Below are 20,951 nucleotides of genomic sequence, written 5' to 3' on the forward strand. Positions count from 1 at the left end.
ACATTTATCAAGTTTGAAAAGGCATATTCTTCTTAAGTTACTGTGTATAAAAAAAGTAAAAACAAGAATCATGGTGTAAATACTGACATATACAGTAACAGACAGTAATGGAGCTGAAGAGGCTAAAGGAAAAACATAAACTAATACTTTTCTTCAAGTATGATCTGAATCAGTATTGATTTTTTTAAATGATTGTGGTGGATGTTTGCCAAACGACCATCATGATTAGAGGCCAGTGTAGCCGCCATTTTATTTACCATCACGGCTCATCACATGGACCTGTGAACAATTTTACTGTTAGTAAAAGAGATACTGAAAAACTTATGAGCTCAGACGGGCGCTAATAGCTTGATAGTGAGATGGAGGGAGATAGATGGAGAGAGAGAGAGAGAGGAAGATAAAGTGAAGCTAAGCCGGGCTCCGAGGGCCGGCCAGTGATTAAGGGATGGGAGGGATGAACACCAGCCACTGAGGGACTAGTGTCTATCTGTGTGAGTCCATGTGAAAGCAGGGCTGAGGAAAAGCTCAGAAACAAGAACCCACTGTCACGGTATCTTAGCAACCGTCTCTGTCTCCCAGGTGACAGGGACTGACATCACTTCCTGTTGGTGTGTGTGTGTGTGTGTGTGTGTATTCACAGTGTCCAAGTGTGAAAAGGAAAAAAAAAAAACAAACCCCCTGCACAAACTGATACGTGAATGTGTCATGAACGCATGTGTGAGGCTGAGCAAAGTTCATGTGTGTTTCTCCCCCCACCCGTGCACACTCGGCTCGGCTCCAGCACCCGTGTCACCATCAGGTGCACGACGGGCTTGTGCCCGGTTGGTGCACAGGGTTGAACTCGCACGCGTCGCGTGTTTGCACGCGAGGCTGCGTTTTTCGAAAGCAGACTGTGAGCATATATGTGGAGTCTGAGCCATGTGCGCATGCGGTCAGCCTGATTGTATGTTATGCCAGAGGAAACATGGCCAACTGATACCATCTGGTAGGACTACTTGGCACAAGGGGACTCTCTATGGTTCCACGACATATTGGAGTAGTTAAAATTAACACTGTGACACTATTTGGCAGAAAAAGACACTGAACTATCTATTACTGTGTCTATTTCAGTCTCTCTCTCACCTTAAGGGTCCAAGCTGCATTCACACAGGGGGGAGGCAGGACTGTGGGGACTTTGGCTGGCTGTCAAAAGCACAACATCATCATGTGCATGCATCAACAGCAAAACCTCTTCGCAATGATAATCTTCAATTATCTATGCTCCTTCATTTTATTTAATCCTCGTAAAACAACGTCATTAATTATTAATGAAGAAACCTAACAGAAACAAGTAAAACCTCCATAAAAACAAAATTAATACTACCTCAGATTCCAATGATAAAATATAGAAATGATAGAATAGTAGACTTTCCAGAAGCATAACATAATTGAGTGTTTCCAGTGTGTAGCATGGAGGATTAGCGTGCTGTCGGTTTGACCATTTACATGAAAAACTAATGCTCGCATTGTCTGCCCCTAATTAACTTCAGCTGCTCAGTCCTGTAAAAAAAAAACACAGAGGAAACTACTCATGATTCGTTCCTTAATTATGTTGAACATTTGCAGCAGTAAAGCAACAGAGCGGATGTATGTGTCCAAACTGGCAAACGGCCGCCGAGATTCAACCGAACGGCCTGTTTGTGAGTCCACCGTGCTCAGTCAGATAAGATCCATGAGGATTTCGTCCTCCATGACGCTGGAGACCTGGGGCATCCCGGGCTGGGGTACCGCTCCTCTCTGACCTCCAGACATCAGCATCGGACCTGCGCACGGGTTCAGGAGGGTGGGGTGTGGGTGAAGAGAGGAGGAGAGATTTATTAGAGGGTTTAACTTTACAATCTCAGGGATGAAAGTGATGCCAAAGAAAGCAGGAGTGTAAAACCTGTTTCATTCTGTTTCTGTGATGTTCTCTGGAGCGCTGACTTTTCTTTAGATGTTGTCTTTGAAGCAACACTATGCAACTATTTACCTTAAAATAACAACTTCACAATCACTTTTATGGTTCACTGACTTGTAATAGAGACAGTGGAGCCTCTGTCATTACCCCTTTGTAACTTTGGTGAGCAGGTGCGATCTCTCTAACTCAGTGATACTCAGCAGCTGAGCTGTGGATCAGTTAAAAAGACTTAGAAGTCATTAAAAACCAGCGTTCATCTCTGATCTCCAGCCAGGAAACTGAGGGAAATATCAAGCATTAGAGACAGAGTTTGGTTGTTTGTTACAGCGACAGCACTTCCTGCTCCAGAAGCCGGGGATCATGGGTAATATACACCTCTTTTTCTATTCATTTAGTATGGAAGGTCAGCTTAGAGGTGATCTGACTGATGTGGGTAAACATCAAGTGCAGTGATTTGTGTTTTTTTAATGGAGGAGAACAAGGTGAAAAAGACTCTAAAACTTAAGTATTTAAAAAAAACTTTTAGAGGAGACGAAGCACAAATAACCTGTCAAACCACAAAGGCAACCAGTGAGTGACAGAGGGCCTGAGAAAACCAATCTGCACTCTCACTGGTTGTAACTCATCTTCACTGCACCTTGTGTTTGTCTGAATGGGACCATAGTCTGGCTATCGAAAGGAAATTAATTTTTCAGTGATGGAAATCTTCAAAGTTTGAGCTTCAAAAATCAATATATAAATGTACCAGAACTTCTGCAAACTTTTCCAATCAATGCCCGCAAAAATAATTGACAAATTGAATTTGACAAATATAAATTTGGGCTGCATGCACACTGGGATGGAATAACTCTCTGTAGGTTGATTTCTGTTAGATTCAGACAGCTGCACGTGGAAAACATTTCAACTGGTAAAATAAATAAATAAATAAATAGTACTGTGTCCTTTTCTGACTGTAGCCTGATGCTGTTGGTGTGTTGAACCGAAAACAACCGGTCTCATGTTTTTCTACCCTGTTACATATCAAACCAATCAACCTTCAGTCTCTACATTTCCAGAAATGTCATGTCTACTTGAGTCACATGTCTCAGAAGTCTTTCCACATCTGTGGGGGAGCTTACTGACCTGCCAAGGGCTGCCTCCACTGGCCCTGCATTTGAGCCCCCCCTCCTGGTGCAGAGTGGACCAACTGCTGCCCTAAACCCTGGTGAGACATCATGCCTTGCATGTGAGACACCCCACCCTGCTGTGAAACACAGAGACAGAGTCATGTTAAAAGCAGTTAGTCACCTGATAACCCATGAGACAGTTACTGCAGGGTCAAACAGCCACTCGCTGCACTCTTACCGGCTGCTGTTGGCTGAGGAGAAGGCTGCGAAGCTGTGGATTGGCTCCCGGGTTCGAGAGGCGCAGTATGGGACCCTGAGGCGGGGCTTGTCCCGTCTGTGCGACCTGGTTGGGTGGAGCGCCGCTGACCGGTGGCTGTTGGTTGTTCGGTCCGGCTGCTCTCATCGTCATCTGAGGGAACGTCACAGCACATTTCTGATGAATGAAGCCCAGAGCGCTCACTAACTATCCACTGTTTGAGAGCATGGCTACAGTTTGTCGTCTGTTAGTGTGATAACTTACTACATATGAAACAACACAATAATAAATCTGTATTTCCAGACACTGTGCAGCTGGGTTTCTATTGGCCGACTGAGCGCAGCTGCTTAGTTAAAGCTGAATAAAGACGGACTCTGTCTGTAGGTAGATCTCATCAGAACAGGAAATGCATGCTTGTATTCGACCGTTGCATGGGCTTCAGCAGGAGATGAAACAAACGCTCAGCGGACAGAAATGTAATGTGACTGTACCTCGACGCTCACACATCATTTAAGTCTTAGAAGAAAAACACTGAAACACCACTGCTGAGTCAGCCGCCGGCAATTTTTGGAAGCTATTTTCACATAATGACTATGAAAAAAGGAGTATTCACCACCTTCAGGCTGATATCAGTCAAACGAATGTCTACCACCTCATAGTGGACAGTGACACATAACAGTTGTGGATATTAACCGTCATGTCTTGACCGGCTCGGTCGGCTTTGTGCTGCCCGTCACCTCATGCTCAATACAAACACTTCCTGTTCAGCAAGATACACAAGCTTCTGCATGCACGTCATTGAATGTCGTTCTTTTTTTTCATGCTACAAGAGGAGCATTCAACAGGCACTGGTCATGCTGATAGGAAAGTGGCTGACACTGTGTCTTACTCCTTATTCATGGTTATTTCTGACATTAAAAATGGGCAACATGAGAAAAAAAGGACAGTACTGCGCTCATAAATCTGATGTATACTAATCTGTGTAGCTCAAAGAAAAAAGCAGAACTCAAAACAACAGAAATTTCAGTTATATGTTTGTGGACACTGACTACATGTTGCTTGTGTGTTAAGGCTACTGTGGGTCTCACCATGTTGTTCTGCCTCTGCTGCTCCTCCATCATAGAAACCTGACTAACAGGGGGCATGCCCACCACCACAGACTGGACACAGGACAGATCAGAGAGAAGGGGGGGGGGGAGTGGAGGAGAGTGTTACCAGTAAGGCATGCAGAAACCAGCGGGCAGGAAAAGCGTCAACAACAGGCAGCGTGAGAGGGAAACACATGCCAGCACAGAGTGGGGTCGTTTACCTGCTGCTGGACGTTGCCGTGGGAGACGGGAATGGGACCAGGGGGCCTGTTGAGGAAGTTCTGGTTGGGGGGGACCTGGCTGGGTTGCATTGGACCCCCCGCACCGCCCAACTGCTGCACAGAAAGGGAGAATTTAACAGCAATTAGAATGTTTTTAACATTTTAATCACCCTTATTTATCAGCTCGGTAAACACACTCTTCTCAAGCACTGCTCTGCCTCACCTCTATACTCGTTAACATCTTGAAGAAACCCAGCGTGAATACTTTTATCTTTTCCTGCGTTCAGGTTAGGACTGAAGGTGACTGTGGCACCACAACAGTACTCAAAGGAGGGGAGAGTGTCAAAGCCAAGGTGACATAAACATTCAAATATGAAGCAACAAAATGAACCATAACATTAGAAAAAATAAATGAAGCATTGTTAAAACAAGGCAGAAGAGGTGCAGAAGGAACGCAGGAAGAGTGAGTGTGAAAGACACCGATTTAATGCATCTGACTCATTCTGCTGAAGCTTCAGTATCAACTTCAGCTGAGCTTTAGAGCTGCGTCTGTGTATTTATGGCTGCTACAGACAGCAGCAAGGACCAATAATCCTTTCAATATACACATGAGCACAACAAAAAACACAAACCACAAAAGTTCTCAAAGAACAACCCTCTGATCAACCCCTTTGTCCAAATAAAGAAAGAAATTCTACAAATCCAGTTATTTCTGTAGCACGTTCACATTCACCGTCACATGTAGTTGATCAATCAGAACTTTATTACAAACTCAGGATCCAGATAAAAGACGAGACACTACATAGAAGCACAAGATGAAAACATGGTTTTAAAGAAGAATAAAAACCAGTGTCTCACAGACCGTGACCAATGTCGGTGACGTTCACTGTGTTAACAACAATCCACATACCCACCTCTTCTGTGTGCACAGTTGGTGAGCATGGAGGATGATGATGACAATATGGTGTATCGTCATCATCATCCTCATCCTCCATGTTGGTGGGGATTTAACTTCAAGCGCCTCCTGCTGAGGTGTTTGCTATTCTGGATTTCACGGTTTAAAAAAATAAAAAAAGATGATGATTGGTGACTAAAGCCGTTAACAGCCGTTATTCATCCACAGTCAAAGGCTGAGTAAGGAGAAAGGAGGCGACCTGTTGATTTACCTGCTGACAGATTCTGGATACACTCCTGAAAGTCAGCTCTGATTATTCAGATTTATGTTCTAACTCTGAAACTCTGTATTCAAATTCACGTTTTATTTGTGCAGTCCTGTGCTTAAAAGGAGGGAAAGAATCAGAAGAGAGTTGCAGGTGCTGTGGTGGCTTGTTTGTTTCCACAATGAGGGAAGACAAGGAGGAATAAAGGGTGTCTCCTCTAAAGCACAAATTATTAAATACACACTCAGGGAAAAAAAAAGGGATGGAAAGGAGATAAAACACCATCACCCATCCATCTTGCTGCATCTGAGCAAATCACCCTGGGATTGTGCTAATGCACGGCGTGTTTTCTGACCAACAATAACAGAGCAGCACATCGCTTTAGCTCTTCTGAGGGAAACTAACAAAACAGCTGCCTCTTTCTCTCCTCTACTGTCCGTGATTTATCTCCTGTCTTTAACCCAGTAACCTGTAAAATCCCAGATCAAGATTTAGAGCCTGGATCACTTTGCAGGGAAAAATATTCAATTTCGTCTCTCTGTGAACAGAACAAACTAAAATCTCGTTCATGAAGAATGCCACTCCAGGGCTTTGCACAGAGAAACCTTAACTACTGGTCCAAATTGAAATTTTAATTACGTTAAGATTGCTGTAGCGCTTCCCTATTAGCAATGCAGCACTGAATATATGATGATACACAAGAGGTAGGGGAAAAAAACCTTCATTATAATTTCATGTCTTCTGCCTTCTCTAAATGCCCTGATACTCATACACACACAGCTTCAAGTTACATATAGAGCTGACGCGCTTTTGCAAAGACATAAAATTAGCAGGGTGAGTAAACAAGCGCTATCACCGCTGATGAGAGCAGACTGCGAGGAGAAATGTAATTTAACTCATGTAAACCCAACATTTTTTTTTAAACTGAGACACGCTGCTTCTCTGCCACTGGATGCTGCATTGTTTCACAGCTATGCAGCACCTCTCCTCACTGGATGCAATAAGCTGGAGTGGAGCCCTGTGATGGAAAAGACAGCTAATCCAGAGGACACGTTTTAAATCACCCTGTCTCTGGGGATGAAGATGAGCAGGGCGGGGGGAAAGTGAAATGTCCGTGTCGAGTGGACAAGGCAGCAGCATTTGTAACCTGTAATGAACTCGGCAACAAGGACTGCTCCACCTGCACCATGGGGGCTGGAAGGAGGGGCCTTGTCTCTAAGATTTCCTTATTCTGTCCCTGAAGACTGACGCACACCACTGCCACTCCATCACTGCGCCTACAGCATCTCATGTAATGTTAACATCTGGAGACGCTGCACTGCTCAAGTAATAACCACCTGCATTTTGCAACAACTTCACACATCTTCAAATTAACGCAAAGGTGACGGAGCAACTAGGGGAAATATTTTGTTCTGATGGAGTTGTTTTGACTCAAAAATGTCACTTTTTTTTGCTGCCTCACACTTCACACACAGGATGCAGCAGAGCGACAGGCTGTAAACTTTACAACCAAATCTTGTCTTAAAATGACCGAACCACAAAGCTAACCGTGATGGAGGTAGAGACTTGAGCGACATCGAACAGCAACTTGTTCCTGCTGTCTGCTCTGATACTCTCAGCTCCAGTGTCAGGTGAAGTCTGTCTGCTGAGAGCTGCACGCCTGTCACATCTAAGTCAGAAACTACCGGTGTTACAGCGGCAGGAGAGACAGTCTGCGGCGCGGTGGGGTTTCATAACTGAGCCACAAACAAGGCGCCAACTTTGAGTCCACTGGATACATGTTTCTGAGGAGGGCTTTTAATTTGAAACGGTGGTCACAGGAAGTGGAGACAGCGGTAATACCCGGTTGAGGCGAGAGAAAGAGAGAGAAGATTTAACTCAGATAACACAGATTTGTAATAATTATTGATCCTCACTCTACTGGGACAAATCCCAAATCCTGTAAAGTTTTTATTGGCTGTGTCTGTCTGGTGTAAATATAACCAACACGCTTCAATATATTTAATATACGCTCCATTGCCAGTTTATTAGGTACACCTAGCTAACACAGCCTAAAACAACAATCCTGCAGTAAATCTGTAGCACTGAACAATGCCCTGTGTTGGAGGGTGAAACTAATTTGACATTAACAGTGCATATGTATTGCACCTATGTTTCCCTGACTTAAACAGAGCTAATGAGGTGGGAGTGCAACAGTCAGCTAATGTTGCAGCAGGAATTTAGCTAATGCTAGTCCCATTAGCCTCTAACCAGAGTGAGAGACATTAGTGGCTGCTGTGAAGATACTGGGCTCGCTAAATGAAATGTCAATAACAATGCACCTTAATGCCTTAAACAATGTGCCTCGATTCCCCGGTGCTCCTCCATAATGCCTGCTCATTACCCCCCCAATCAGCACTCACCGCTCTGTGCTGCTGGACCTGCTTGTGGTTGGTGATGACTTGCCGGATGCCGTTGACGAAGCCGCTCTGGTCGTTGGGAATCAGGCCCATGAATATTCTCTTCTTGGACGAGTAGAGCAGCATCAGCACCCGCACTTCACAGGGCGAAGTAGTGTGGGGGAAGTGGACGCAGCCGGCCTGCAGAGAGGGTCACGGGGCAGATTAAGACCTTGACATGGGATCCTGCCGTAATTATAGGATGGGCTCGGGCTTGGGGACATAACCTGCTCCTGAGCTCCTTTGCCCAATCAAACATATCGGTTTTATAAATTGAATGCAAATGGTATTAACTTAATTCATACTGTGCTTTCCCTGGGCCGTAAATCAAATTCAGGAGAAGAGGCAGAGCTCAGCTGGACTGAATACTATTAATGCTTCTGCTATTTCTCAATGGTATTACCTGATTAACAATGCACCACACTGACAAAACCCCTATCATTATGCTAGCCTTCTGGAACTGAATCTAAACTAAACAATTAAAGTGTTTTGTCTGAACTGATGGCAAATCCTGTTATCTAGCTTGAAAGTGACTAAATGTATGGCCTGGAACCCCCTCTAGAGTCTTTACCCCAACACTGCAACACAGCCTCATGCTCAGTCCATCTACTGGCCACAGGTGGGAGCTGCACTCAGCTGCCACTCATGGAAAATGTATTAAGGCAGACTGAATGATGTATAAGATTAGGGACACGGAGGGAACACACATTTGAGGTTAAGAGAGAGTTAGAGTGCTTGAAAACTTACAAAACCATTGGCCATAATGCGGTACAGGCCTTTCAGCGACTCCACGTCTTTGTTGGTGAAGAGAAACTGAACCATTCGAGAGTTTCTGAAGAGGTGACCTAAGGTTGTCTGGAAAGAGAGGACTCGGGTTATGCATCATTCATGAACAAATCACTGCTGTGAACCAGAGTCAGCACAACACTAAAACAAAAGCATTAAAAGAGAAAAAGGTCACACCAGTAACTGCTGTGGAATCAGCTGCATGATGAGCTTCTGTGGCCACTGGTCTGTGTTTCTGTTGGGAGACACAAACAGCACAACAACGTCAAACTGTGTGATGGAAACAAATCCTTTCTCCACAGACGACGTCCGCAGCGTTTGACTGGCTACTCACAGATTTTCTCCCTGGTTGACGTGAACTTGACACGGCAGGGAACGCGTCAGTTTGGTGGTTGAGTCCATAGATGAGGTTTTAGGCTTCTGCAGGGAATTAACACAGAGGAGACACAAAAGCCTGAAAACAGCTGGAGGAGCACATGGCTAACATTACTCTACAATTATTCTGGATGATTTTAAGATCTTGAAAATGCAACCTTAAGCTCATATGACAAAAATCATTTAATCAAACCAATAAACTTTAAAGTGAACAAGGTAATTAAAGTTTGTGGACTGCAGCAGGAGTGTGCTCTGTCACCTGCTGTGCTGTTTGTAATATTTATGGACAGGATATCAAGGTGCTGCTAAGGACTGGTGACACTAGAGTGGCACCTCTGCTATTTGTGGATAATGCTGCCGTTTTGGGTGTGTCTGACCATGACATTCAGCGTTTGCTGGAGCAGTCGGGACGAGGAACAGCACCTGCGAGTCTAACATCGTGGCTCTCTGCAGGAATAATCCTGATTGCTCAATCAAGGTGAAGGAAATGCAGCTGTCCCAGGTGAGAGGACTCGGCTAGTCTCGGTCAAGTTCAGTTGAGGTGGTTCGGCTAAGGATGCCTCCAAACTGTCTCTTTCTGGAGTGAAGGGATTAAAAAACTGGTACAAGACACTAGGACATGCTGAGGGATTATATCTTCCCACTGGCCTGGGAGCAGTTGGAGAATATTGCTGAGGAAAAGGGAAGTGTGAGCTGGCCCGCTCACCCTTCTGCCACCGTGACCTCAATCAGGACAGGCAATTAAAAAAAGGACGGATAGATGGACTTTTAAAGACGGGCAGATAACCTGTTCTTTAGCATAATGTCTAGAATCAAAGAAAAAAAAAGAACAACTTTCTAAGCGCATCAATGCAGCAATGCCGCTGGGAAAACTGCCAGCACTCTTCATCTTCAGGGCATCAATAAAGGATCAATAATCAATCAATCACGTATTAGACAGGCCTACTGTAGTCCTTGTGCTGTCCATTACAAATGCATTGTGCTGGGCTTCCTCTGCAGACAAATGGGTTATTTATTTCAGCTTGCTAGAGGAATAGGGGAAAAAGAGCCAGAGGTGTGGACAGTGACAAAACTATCCTGTTTACACGCATCTACCTTTAATTAGAGGTGGATTTAGAAAAAATGAAAAAGGTTGGCGAAACCATTCTGGAAAGTTACCTAACATCTTAGACAACAAAAGCGGAATTAACAGATTGAAATTCAGCCAAAACAGAACGCACCATATTGATAACACTGTACTCAGAACGAGCACCAGCCAAGTGAGTTGGCATCCCCCTGCGAGAGGTTTTATCAACAACCATTTCTTTAAATGAGTTTTTGTGTGTGTGGTGTAATTCCTCTCAACATTACAGATTACTCCAGAGAAGAATCAGACCTAAGGAGTGAACTACAAGAAGAAACAGAAGATTAAGAGCGATGTTTCCTGCTCCTAATCTGCCCACTCAGGCTGTTTGCGACTGTACATTTTCATAGACAAGATCCAGAGTTTCCTCAGATTCTCACTCTTATTCCTGTCCATTTAACTGACTTAGATAATTCTGACAAACAGAAGAGGGAGAATGAGACTATAGTCGATGGAGGACATTGATCCGAGTCCTTCCACCAAACACAAACACTTGAAGGCCTCATGAGTGTCGCACAAAAGCCATTAACATCCATTTTCCTGGCTCAGCACTGCAACTGTAAACTAAATCGATTTGACCTTGAGCTAAACCAATAGCAGTAGGATGGTAGAATGATGTGCAATTAATCATAGTGTACAATAATCAATGATAGGTGGTTATTAAGACGTACTGCAGTGATAGGCCCTAGACAGTGGTGATGATCACAATATGTTGGTGGAGCAGTGGTTACCAACTCCATTTCTGTTGTTTTTAATCCCAGCTGTCTACTACAGGCAGATTTACAGCTGGGACATCAGACCAGCAAAGTTAAATAAAACAATAATATTCACTTTACTGCCAAGAGGAAGATGAGAAGATCGATACCACTCTCCTATCCGTCTGGTAAATATAAAATCTGGAGCCAGCAGCTGGTTATCTTAACATAAAGACCAGCACAGATTTCAGGATCAGAATAAAAAATTAATCTGTAGGTGATGATCTAAATAATACTTTCATTTAAAAACAATTCCTAATGTAGCATTAATTTACAGCTTTATTCTCAAGGTAACAAATTCAAATTCTGACTTTTAACTGAGTGTTACCTCTTGCCACTCTAGGACGCCGGTCCATGCAACAATCTTATTGGCCACACCTGGTCCAATTTGGTTTGCATTGCCTGGAGGTCCAGACACACCAGGCTGTCAAAGAAAACAGAGGATCAGGAGGTTACATGTAGTCTACAGGTGCAGTTTAACAACAGAAATACAAGTAAATGCACTTGTCAATTCAAAAGAGCATAAAAATCACAGACTTAATTATGTTTCCCATTTTATTAATAATTCAAAACCTGCTATTCTTTAGAGCAGATCAAACTGGAACATCGTTAAATATTAGATTTAGCTAATTTTAGACAGTGTAATCTATATTAAAATAAGATTCAAAGTACAGTATGCTCTGCTACTATTAATGAATGAATTTGAAAAACAGAAAAAACAACACTGACTGTACCCACAGTGATTTTCTAGGGAAAAGGGAACATGTTCTGGTTTTGATCCGAGAGTAGTACTAACATTTAAAATTCATTTTGATATTAGACTTCAGACAGTGTGTTAGTCTGCAAATTCTGCTCTAGGCTGCTGGTGATACAGCATCACAGATTAAAGTCTTGGTTCTCTGATTCCTAACTTGAGCAGGGCCACTTACATTTGAAAATATCAATACGATTTAAACATTGATATTGTTTACGAGCGGGTGAGAATAGCAAATCAAGTCTTCAACTAAGCGCAGCGAGACAGAACTCCACAGAATGTCGACAACGATGAGATTACAACAAACAGGATTAAATACAAGTTCCAAGTTCCACCGCAGACTTATTGGACGTTTGTGGGACAGTTGGAGGTCCTGCTGAGGATGGGACGGGCACTACGGTCCTCATTCTGTCAAAGTTCAGCCAAAGGAAGCATGTGGCTTCAGCGGTCCGAGCTAATTAAATCAAGCTGGTATCCTCAGAGTGGCTTCTTTTTTGTCTTTTTTTAGTACAATATTCCCTCTGTGTTATGATTCCAGCAAGGAAACACAGTCTGTGGAAAAACAGAGGGAATCTGGCACTAAAAACTCAAACTCTTACTTTAGCTTTAACTTTACTGCTGCAGGTTTAGTCGCCCATCTCCCACAATGGAACTGTGTTGGGAAGGGACGGCTTCATGGCAACCAGTAACTGTTTTAATATACATATAGGTATGACAATATCATGAATATAAAAAAGGTCAACCTATCCTTTAGGGCTTTGGTCCTAGATTCTGCTTTTCCACTGTTAACGAACCATAATGTTTTGTATTTTCGTCGTTGAAAGGCTGGTCAGGTTTTCTGAAGTGTCAAAACTGAAACACACTTCCTCGCAGTGTTTATCCAAACATATGTCCTGCGTAATGGATCACTGAATCAGCAACTTAACTGTTTTATTTGTTGGATTTCTTTCTAAGAGGGTACCTGAAATTTGGATTTAATATCTTCTCCTGTGCAGCGTCCATGACAGTGGCTACATTTTAAGTTATGTGTTGTTGAGGTCCTGTAGTGGAAGTTTTGGATTTGAAACAATAGTATAGTTCTATATTGATTACTGTCACTGCTTACCATGTTGGGCTGTGCTGAAGGAGCTGTGGGCTGGTTCGCCGTGGGCTGCTGCTGAGGTGGCTGCTGCGGCTGCTGATTGGGTGCAGGCTGCCCCGGAGGTGGGACTGACTGCTGCTGATTGGGAGCGACTTGTTGCTGTGGCATCATAGGCGGCGTTGCTGTGGTGACTGTTGATATGCTGGGCTGACTGTGCTTCACCCCAGGGACTGATGGGATGTTTGGTTGATTGGTGAAGGGGGGACCTTGACTGACCATTCCTGGGACTGGAGGAGGAGAGAGAACACGGCAAATATCAGAACAGACACCAAAGATCCCGTCCTTAAAGGTTACTCCAGGCGAGAGAAACCAGTAAATACCAGATATCTGAAACAGCAGAACAAGGACAATGTCTTAGGAAAACTGTTTTCCAAGAAAAGAGTGAATAGGCTTTACTGTAAAATCACAGACACAGTCACACATACAGTATGTAAACACAGAGACATTGCAAATAAAATCCCAGCTAACATAAATTGTTCACAAAAGCCCACTGGTAACTCACAGCGACTCTTGGCCGACTGGCTGTTGGCTGTCTCCACGGCCATCTGTGCAGCCATCTGAGCAGCAGTCATGGGGGCCGGATTCTGTCGGCAAGCAGATTAAAGGAAGACAATGCTGGGTAAAACGTTTTAGGGGAAGGAACATAAACACCACTGTCTGAAACGGAGCCAAAAGCAGGCGGCAGGAATTAGTCTCCAGGCTGCCTTACGCTGTGTGGCTGCTTGGCTTTTACCTGATAAGGGTGGGATGTGTTAATGGGTGGAGGGGGCTGTGGCTGAGTGACAGGCAGTGACTGAGGCGGGAGGACAGGTTTGAGCGGCCCGGGTCCTCCACCTGAGGAAACTGGAGACAGACGATGGGAGAAGCTTAAAGGTTTTTCCACAGTTCTGTGAACTTGAGACTCCTCTGAGGTCCCAGTGTCGGACCACAACAGTGCCTCATTTTAAGTGAAGAAGCAGCTTTATCTATCTACGAATTCACTCCCACTCAGAGAGGAATGTAGGAGTAAACATTAGGAATAACTTGAATAGCTTTTCATCTGCAACTGTTGGCAACTACTGCAAACTAAAAACTCCATCACATCATCTTACAGGAGAATTATGTGACACTTTTAACATTTTACGCAGCAATAATTACATGTGAAACTAGTATCTTACAAGCATCTTAGTAAGGCCGTAATTATAGGACACTGGCCAAAATGAAATAAAAACAAACGTCTGCTGCAGACAGAGGAGGTATCTCAGAGAAAAGAAATAATAAAAGGGTAATTTAGTACCTCAGTGCAAAGCACACACGCACAAAAAAAAGAGATGCACAAAAAAAGATAACAAACAACATTAATGCCAGCTTTACTCCTGTCGTTTGCAGCCTGAAGGAATACAAAAAAGTGGTGTAACATCCTATCAAAAGTGTGTCTGGAGATAAGGAGCTTACAAGAATGCAGCTCCTACAACTGGGAAACTATAAAGCTACCCTATCCTGCACACTGCTACAGATAACACATTGTTCATTGTGAACAAACACGCTACTGTAATATCATCCAAAAGACTCGTCCTGTATTTGAAAGTGTGTGCCTGCATGTGTCTTCATGTGGCTTCACAATATTATTTTAACCTGCGTCAGCTTCCTGAGTGCTCTGTAAACCATCTAATACCACCCAACATAAGAGACCTCTGCAGCTCTCTTGAAGATTACATGATGATATAATATAATTTAAAAAGAATTAGATCAAAAGACATGTGATAAGTAGCTTAGAAAAATAAAAGCTGTACTTATTGATTTTTTTGGCCTGTTGTACACTGATAGACTCCACAACCAGCAGACAGACACACAGCGTTGGTATATTATCTCCTAATAACATTAGCACTTGTAGCGTTTCACAAAAACCAACAAACACTACATCAATCAGACAATAAATATTGTTAAGAATATCCTAAGCAACCCTGTTCCTTTCTGCGGACATTTAACTGAATCAGACAGACTGGACTGAGCGCAGCAGCTGCCCACACAAATCAGGTTTTAAACAATATATCTCACCAGGAAGTGAGATGCCTCTGACTAGGACCATGTGGAAGGGGTCCTGACTGTAGTCTGGATGGGGTTCAACCGCCCCTACTACAGGAGACGCCCGCTCGAACAAAGCCCTTAGAGCCGGAAGTTTCCGAGGAGCCACCACCGAGAAGTGAATTCCTTTCTGAAAAAAAAAAAAAAAAGAAAATATATCAAATGAAAAACAATAATGTTGTTCTTCATCTAACACAGTAAATAAGAATACCATTCTATTCTATTCATTATAACAGAAATAATGACAAGATTAAGTTTGTCATACAAGTGCCTGATGGAGAAAATATCAGTTAAAACTCACATCTCTGATGATTTTGACCAAGTTGTCTGCTGTGCAGCCGGTGTAGCTGACACTCTCCACAGCAGGAAGCAGATATGGAGGAGAGTTACACAGCAACACACACACTTTGTGGGTTTGACCTCTGGCAACGGCAGAAAAAGAGAAAGAGAAAGAGAGAGAGAGAGAGAGAGAGAGAGAGAGAGACAGAGAGAGAGAGAGAGTGTAAAGCTGAGATTTTTCTCACTACTTTTTCCACACTTTGATACAGTCAGATGTTACTGGAGCCAGCTTGTGCTGGGGATCAGAGGAGCTCCAGGTAAAACACATCAACAGTGGCTTCATCAGTCTGTTGTGGTGCTTGGCACCGTCTCCAGTTGGAGAGCCCTGTTACTTTCCAGTGTGGTCATACCTGGACCTGATCCAAGCCACACTCACTGATACTTTTCCAGGCTTTTCTACGTGGTATTAGAAACGCTGATTCACACAAGCATATATTATCTTAACACAGTTTTCAACACAAAATATATAAGTGCGCAAGATTTTGATTTAGCTAGTTTATCACAACACTCACTGAGTCTATGCCTCTGTGTTATCAAGCAAATACATGTAGATGACAGCAGCTCTGTTACCATGATCACACACACAGATTTAATTACTTTAGTCTGACCAAACAGGACACACATCCAAGTGTTGCATACTTTTTAAAGGAGCAATAGATTCCTCAGTAATAAACAACAAAAAGCCTGCCTTACATTTGTTCCCTCATCTTCTTAAAGTCATCAAAGAGCTGCAAGGCCACAGAGAGCCCTTCTGCAATTAGACTACAACTTTCTGCTCCACCTCCCATGAACCTGTGAGAGAAAAAAAACAGGAGATTATTTAAATCATTCAAATTGTCTGCTTTGACTTTGTTATGATAAATGACAAGGCAATATTAAATCAAATAGTTCATTTGTAAGAAATTACTGGATGTTGTCGATCCATGAGACAAACTCAAAGGCAGAGCTGGTTGGTGCATGGCACTGTACATACGACTCCGGGGCACAGTCCACTGTGTTGAACACCACAAGACCGTACTGTGTCCCTCCATACTGAAAGGACAAAAAATGCAGGAATTATTTTATTAACAATATTAACAAATCTGATGCAATATATAAATAAAAATCACTCACATCTCCACCAAAATCTGTTTCTGCTGGGGGCCCACCATTGAAATATCTATGGTAAATAAAATAGAGAGATTTAGGCAACACGAATATAAAGGAATAACTTCACAGAGGAGTGTCTGTGTCTCCTTACTCAATAGCTGGAAGTATATAATTTTTTCTTAGAGATTCAAAGTAGGGTCCAAGGTTTGCAGTCCCCTCGATGACAAACACCACATCGGCCACCTGATTGGATCCAGGCTTCGTGGATGGCTCCATGAGTGCCGAAGCTGCCACCACGGAAGTGGACATAGAGGAGGGACAGGTTTTACAATGAATGAAATACCATTAATCCATCATTTTTTAACGGTAGTCCAAGGTAAGAACAACTGGCAGCATCATTAAAGCTTCTAAGTGGTCGTTAATACTAACTGCAGGGACAACCTGTCTCTCAAAAGTGTGGCGTGCCATTTCTTTTGAGTAAACACCTTGTTTAAAACACCTTTATTCTTCTATTCGTCCTAAAAACAAAAGCGTGAAAACAAAGCTCGAGTTTTGCAATTTAACCGCTTCTACTGGGCGACACCGGTGAACCACTTATTAAAGATAAATCATTTAAATGTGTGCCATAAAAGGATGAAGTGTGTGCATTCCTGCTGATCCCAAAATAGAAAGTAAAACTACAGAAAGCTAAACTTCCTGAGCACTGGGGCTAGCATGCTAACGAGCTACCATCCAACCCTTGCACCTAAAAAATTATTTAGTATTATCAGTGTTTTCTAGAGTCCAAGGATCTTACAAAGCATACAAAACAAAGCAAAAACACTCTGCACGTCCACAGCAGCTGAACTGCGCAGAGCTCTTTATGTAGCGTTAGCTAGGTAGCTAAACGATAATGAACTATTTAAGCTAACATAGTTAAAATCCCCTAAACTAGCCGGATACTCTCGAGCTACACAATAATATGGACTGACCTGATGGTAAGCGACCGCCAGTGGAGTCGTGGGTTCAGTTAAACACAAAAATAACGTAAAAAATTAGCTTGGATAGACATTTGTTATATTTTTTTTTTGACGGAAGTGACAACACGCCAGGTCGCGTCAATGTGACGTAACGGCCATCTTCTTCGTCCCTTTTATTTTTCGCTCCGCGGCGCAGTGCTGCCTCCCATCGTTTAAAGCCTTTAATCAGGAGTGATTTTCACACACAGGGGTCAGCAAGTAGTTTCATGATAATATGTTTATATGTAAATACCTATGTATATATCTAATATATGTTTTCTATTCGTTTCTCTTTTATATTTTGTTTACATCACTTAGGACTGAACTGAGGACCAAGTGTATGTTTTATGCTGCTGTGTAACAAGAGCTGTAATAAAAAACAGTGGCCTGTCTGTTTCATTTATGGATGAACACAAATCTGGTATGGTCAAAAGATCTATCATCATTTATTATTTATCAATATTATACAATAAGGCAGGTTTATTTCTACCACACAGAGGTAATTACATTAAGACAAAATATAAAGGAAACAAAAGGCATTATAAAAACAGGAAATATGATTTTAAAAAGCAAAATATAATAGAAGAAATGTAACTAAACATATGGTGAAAAGTTAAGTAAATGAAAGCTGAAGCAAACCTGAGGGTTTCTGGGAGACAATGTCGCTTTGTCTCTGGGGAGAGAGCAGACGTGTCCCAGACAACCTGACGTCTGCACTGTTCATAACACAGCAGCCAATTAGACATCTGTATTTTGTCCCCAAACCATTTACTGCTTTATAAAACAACAGGAAGCCAGAGCAGAGGTGTGAGGACTGCTGTGATGTGTTGTTGTTTCTTGAATAGGTTTGTTGTCTGATCGACGACATAAGACGCCACTGACAGTCGAGTCTACTGAAGGTTTCCTAAGTTTTTAAAGGGGATATTTTTTAGTTTTACAATATCTTTGAATAACTGAGATGACTATTTACTGTTGTGCATCCAGCGAGGTTCATTTTATCTCAGTTCTGTGGTCACATTTCCTTTGAACTAACCGCTTCCTGTCAACTTAGCAGAAGTCGACATTTAGGGTAAATGAAGCTTGAAGGCACAAGGTCATGGCTGAATATTATCTTGGATTAAATGTCTAAAACTCTCTCTTTGAAAGCGCTCCTCCGGTGGCATTAGTCATCAGAAAGGTCATCTGTTATCTTATCAGCCTCAAATCCATCTAATGGCCATCCTGATGTAGACAGGGCAGAGGGCCAAGTGAGGACTTTCATCAAGGGTAAAACTGGGAATCTATTCAAGACTTTTAAGATCCTAACTGACTGCGAAAAGGCTGCATCACACAATTAACCACCCACCGATCATGTTTGGATTTGTTCACATTGTCGTTGTAAAACTCTAAACTGAGACCAGTCTGGTGATCAGCCTGAAGGGGAGAGAGAAACCTGAACATGCTCCTGGGGGTGTGTGAACAGCAGCTTAAATATATGCTCCTGCAAGACCTGCTGGACCCCCGCCCTTGTTGAATATTGACCTTGAGCGTGTTTCCTGCAGCAAGCCTTCAGAAAGCGAGGCAACGTGTGAAACATGCATGCACCAGTGTCTGCAGGGCAAATCCCTTGGAACGTGTAGATGTAGAAGCCATGCATGAAGGCTTGAGATGTGTCCATTGGTTGAAAGCAAAAAGTAAGATTATGACTCATGAGGGAAATGGAGAGATTCAAGGTTGATTCAAGGGTGAAATAGCACAAAGCTTTCACTGTACTGTGTGATATTCTCAAACAGATTTCATGTTATTGAGTGTTTTCATCTCAGCAAGAACACTGGGTATTTCCAGGTGCTGTTGAGCCAGATCTCCAGGAGATGTCAGCAGACGTCTACAGTAAGTACAGTAGATGTCTGCTCTTCATCACAGAGACAAGGTTACAGATTGTTACTTAAAGGGCTTTGAGAGCCAGAAAGCCTTGAGATGGTTTATCTATAGAGTGTGTATATTTAGACTGAGTAAAGTTACATAAAGGAAAAGCTCCAGGGACAACAAACAAGCAACAACAGCCTCGACCACAGGACATGTTTAATCTGACCCTTCTTTTGATTGTATTTAAATGAATATAAAATGTTGTTTGACACTGGAAATGCTGAACCTGCTTCAGGCTGAGCTGGTTTGCAGTTTTCCTGTCCTTTATAACCTTTCCTCCGCAACACCGACCCCCTCCCTCCCCTCCGAGGCCTCGCTGCTGAAAACAAGGAGCATAATTACTCCAGTAGCTACGAGCATGCTAACCTGCTGTCAGATCAGCGCAACACACACCAGCGCCTAACCTGTAGTTGTAGCACATCGGCGCACCGTTTCTGTGGGTCCAACAATAGCAGCTACTCCCCTGTGGCAGTGCCAGCGAGTCAGCTCAGCACAGCTCTCAGGAGGGGGCTTCAGAGCTCATCACATCCAAAACCTCCCACAGAAACAAAGCTACATATCAATTTAACCCAAATTCTGAGGAGGGCAACGAGCTGCGGGCTGGAGCGCTTTTCCAGTTGGGCGTTAATACGCAGGGCTGCATCCGGCAACCTAAGCAAAGTTCATCTGAAGAGGGGTTTTTCTGCCTGAGGTGATCTGGATGCAAACATTAAACTCCCCGCAGAGCTTTATATTCTGACTGAGCAACGTGGCCAAATTAAACTGACAGGATGGATCATGAGTGTTTGTGTGTGTGTGTGTGTGTGTGAATGTGCCTGCGTAGGCAAACCCTTTACTTTGCAACTCTGATGCTCTCTGCTGCTCAGAGGGATATACTGTGTCTCTCACTGCTTTGAACTTCAACACACACATAGTGGCAGCAGTTGCCAAGCAATTACAGAAAGCCTGCTCTCCGGGTGTGCCTTCAGAAAACTTCTATTTAAAAAAAAAAAAAACCATTTTGTTTTTTGTTTGGTCAGAGAATGACATAATAAAATATGAATGAGAAATATGGTGGGTGCCGCGGAGCTGCATGTCTGCGAGGTCCAGGTGGCGTGGTAAAGACAATCCGTCTCTTGACCGTGGTACCCAGCTGGGATGCTGAGGGCCAGATGGTCTGCTCACAACAGGTAATCACAGCCAGCATGCTGATACACTGACATCCACACAAATGGGCTACCAGAACCACCCAGAGCATTTGGGATGCTGTGATAGTACCCACCCCTGCCAGTCTCTGGGGCTTTTTCTGTTGAGTCTAGCACTGGTGCTGTGCAGCTCAGGCAGTGAGTAATGAACAGAGCTTAAATATGGATTTTTACCTCCATTTTTTAAATGGCAAGATTCTTTTACTCCACATTCATATATTCCTCTTTAGCGT

The 20,951-nt window shown here is 43.2% G+C and overlaps 1 protein-coding gene across 5 annotated transcripts; it reads right to left on the minus strand.

Moving 5' to 3' along the window:
- Positions 1-1,251: 1,251 nt before the first annotated feature.
- Positions 1,252-18,289, minus strand: LOC108880651 (mediator of RNA polymerase II transcription subunit 25). Of its 5 annotated transcripts, none has more exons than XM_051069441.1 (20): positions 18,269-18,289; positions 16,783-16,918; positions 16,656-16,701; positions 16,450-16,574; positions 16,236-16,334; positions 15,505-15,625; positions 15,177-15,333; positions 13,873-13,982; positions 13,642-13,723; positions 13,104-13,366; positions 11,573-11,668; positions 9,326-9,411; positions 9,169-9,226; positions 8,953-9,060; positions 8,170-8,346; positions 4,608-4,721; positions 4,387-4,458; positions 3,281-3,451; positions 3,059-3,179; positions 1,252-1,802 (listed from the first exon to the last, which is right to left on the minus strand). In XM_051069441.1, the coding sequence occupies exons 2-20, from the start codon at positions 16,905-16,907 to the stop codon at positions 1,699-1,701; spliced, it is 2,235 nt and encodes a 744-aa protein (XP_050925398.1). In that variant the 5' UTR covers positions 16,908-16,918; positions 18,269-18,289; the 3' UTR covers positions 1,252-1,698. The 5 variants fall into 5 exon arrangements, with proteins under 5 accessions (XP_050925398.1, XP_018527760.1, XP_018527759.1 ...); XM_018672244.2 differs by lacking the exon at positions 18,269-18,289 and adding an exon at positions 17,603-17,743 and having other exon boundaries at positions 4,608-4,718; XM_018672243.2 differs by lacking the exon at positions 18,269-18,289 and adding an exon at positions 17,603-17,743.
- Between the last annotated feature and the right edge of the window lie 2,662 nt (positions 18,290-20,951).

This window comes from Lates calcarifer, unplaced genomic scaffold (assembly GCF_001640805.2).
Source record: "Lates calcarifer isolate ASB-BC8 unplaced genomic scaffold, TLL_Latcal_v3 _unitig_969_quiver_1767, whole genome shotgun sequence".
NCBI lineage: Eukaryota > Metazoa > Chordata > Actinopteri > Centropomidae > Lates > Lates calcarifer.

Excerpts from the sequence above, each read along its gene's own strand:
- LOC108880651 (XM_051069441.1), bottom strand. The coding sequence starts at position 16,907 with ATGGAGCCATCCACGAAGCCTGGATCCAATCAGGTGGCCGATGTGGTG. Across the intron at positions 16,702-16,782 it reads TATATACTTCCAGCTATTGA|ATATTTCAATGGTGGGCCCC; the intron begins GTAAGGAGACAC and ends TATTTACCATAG. Across the intron at positions 9,412-11,572 it reads GCGTCCTAGAGTGGCAAGAG|AAGCCTAAAACCTCATCTAT; the intron begins GTAACACTCAGT and ends AATTCCCTGCAG.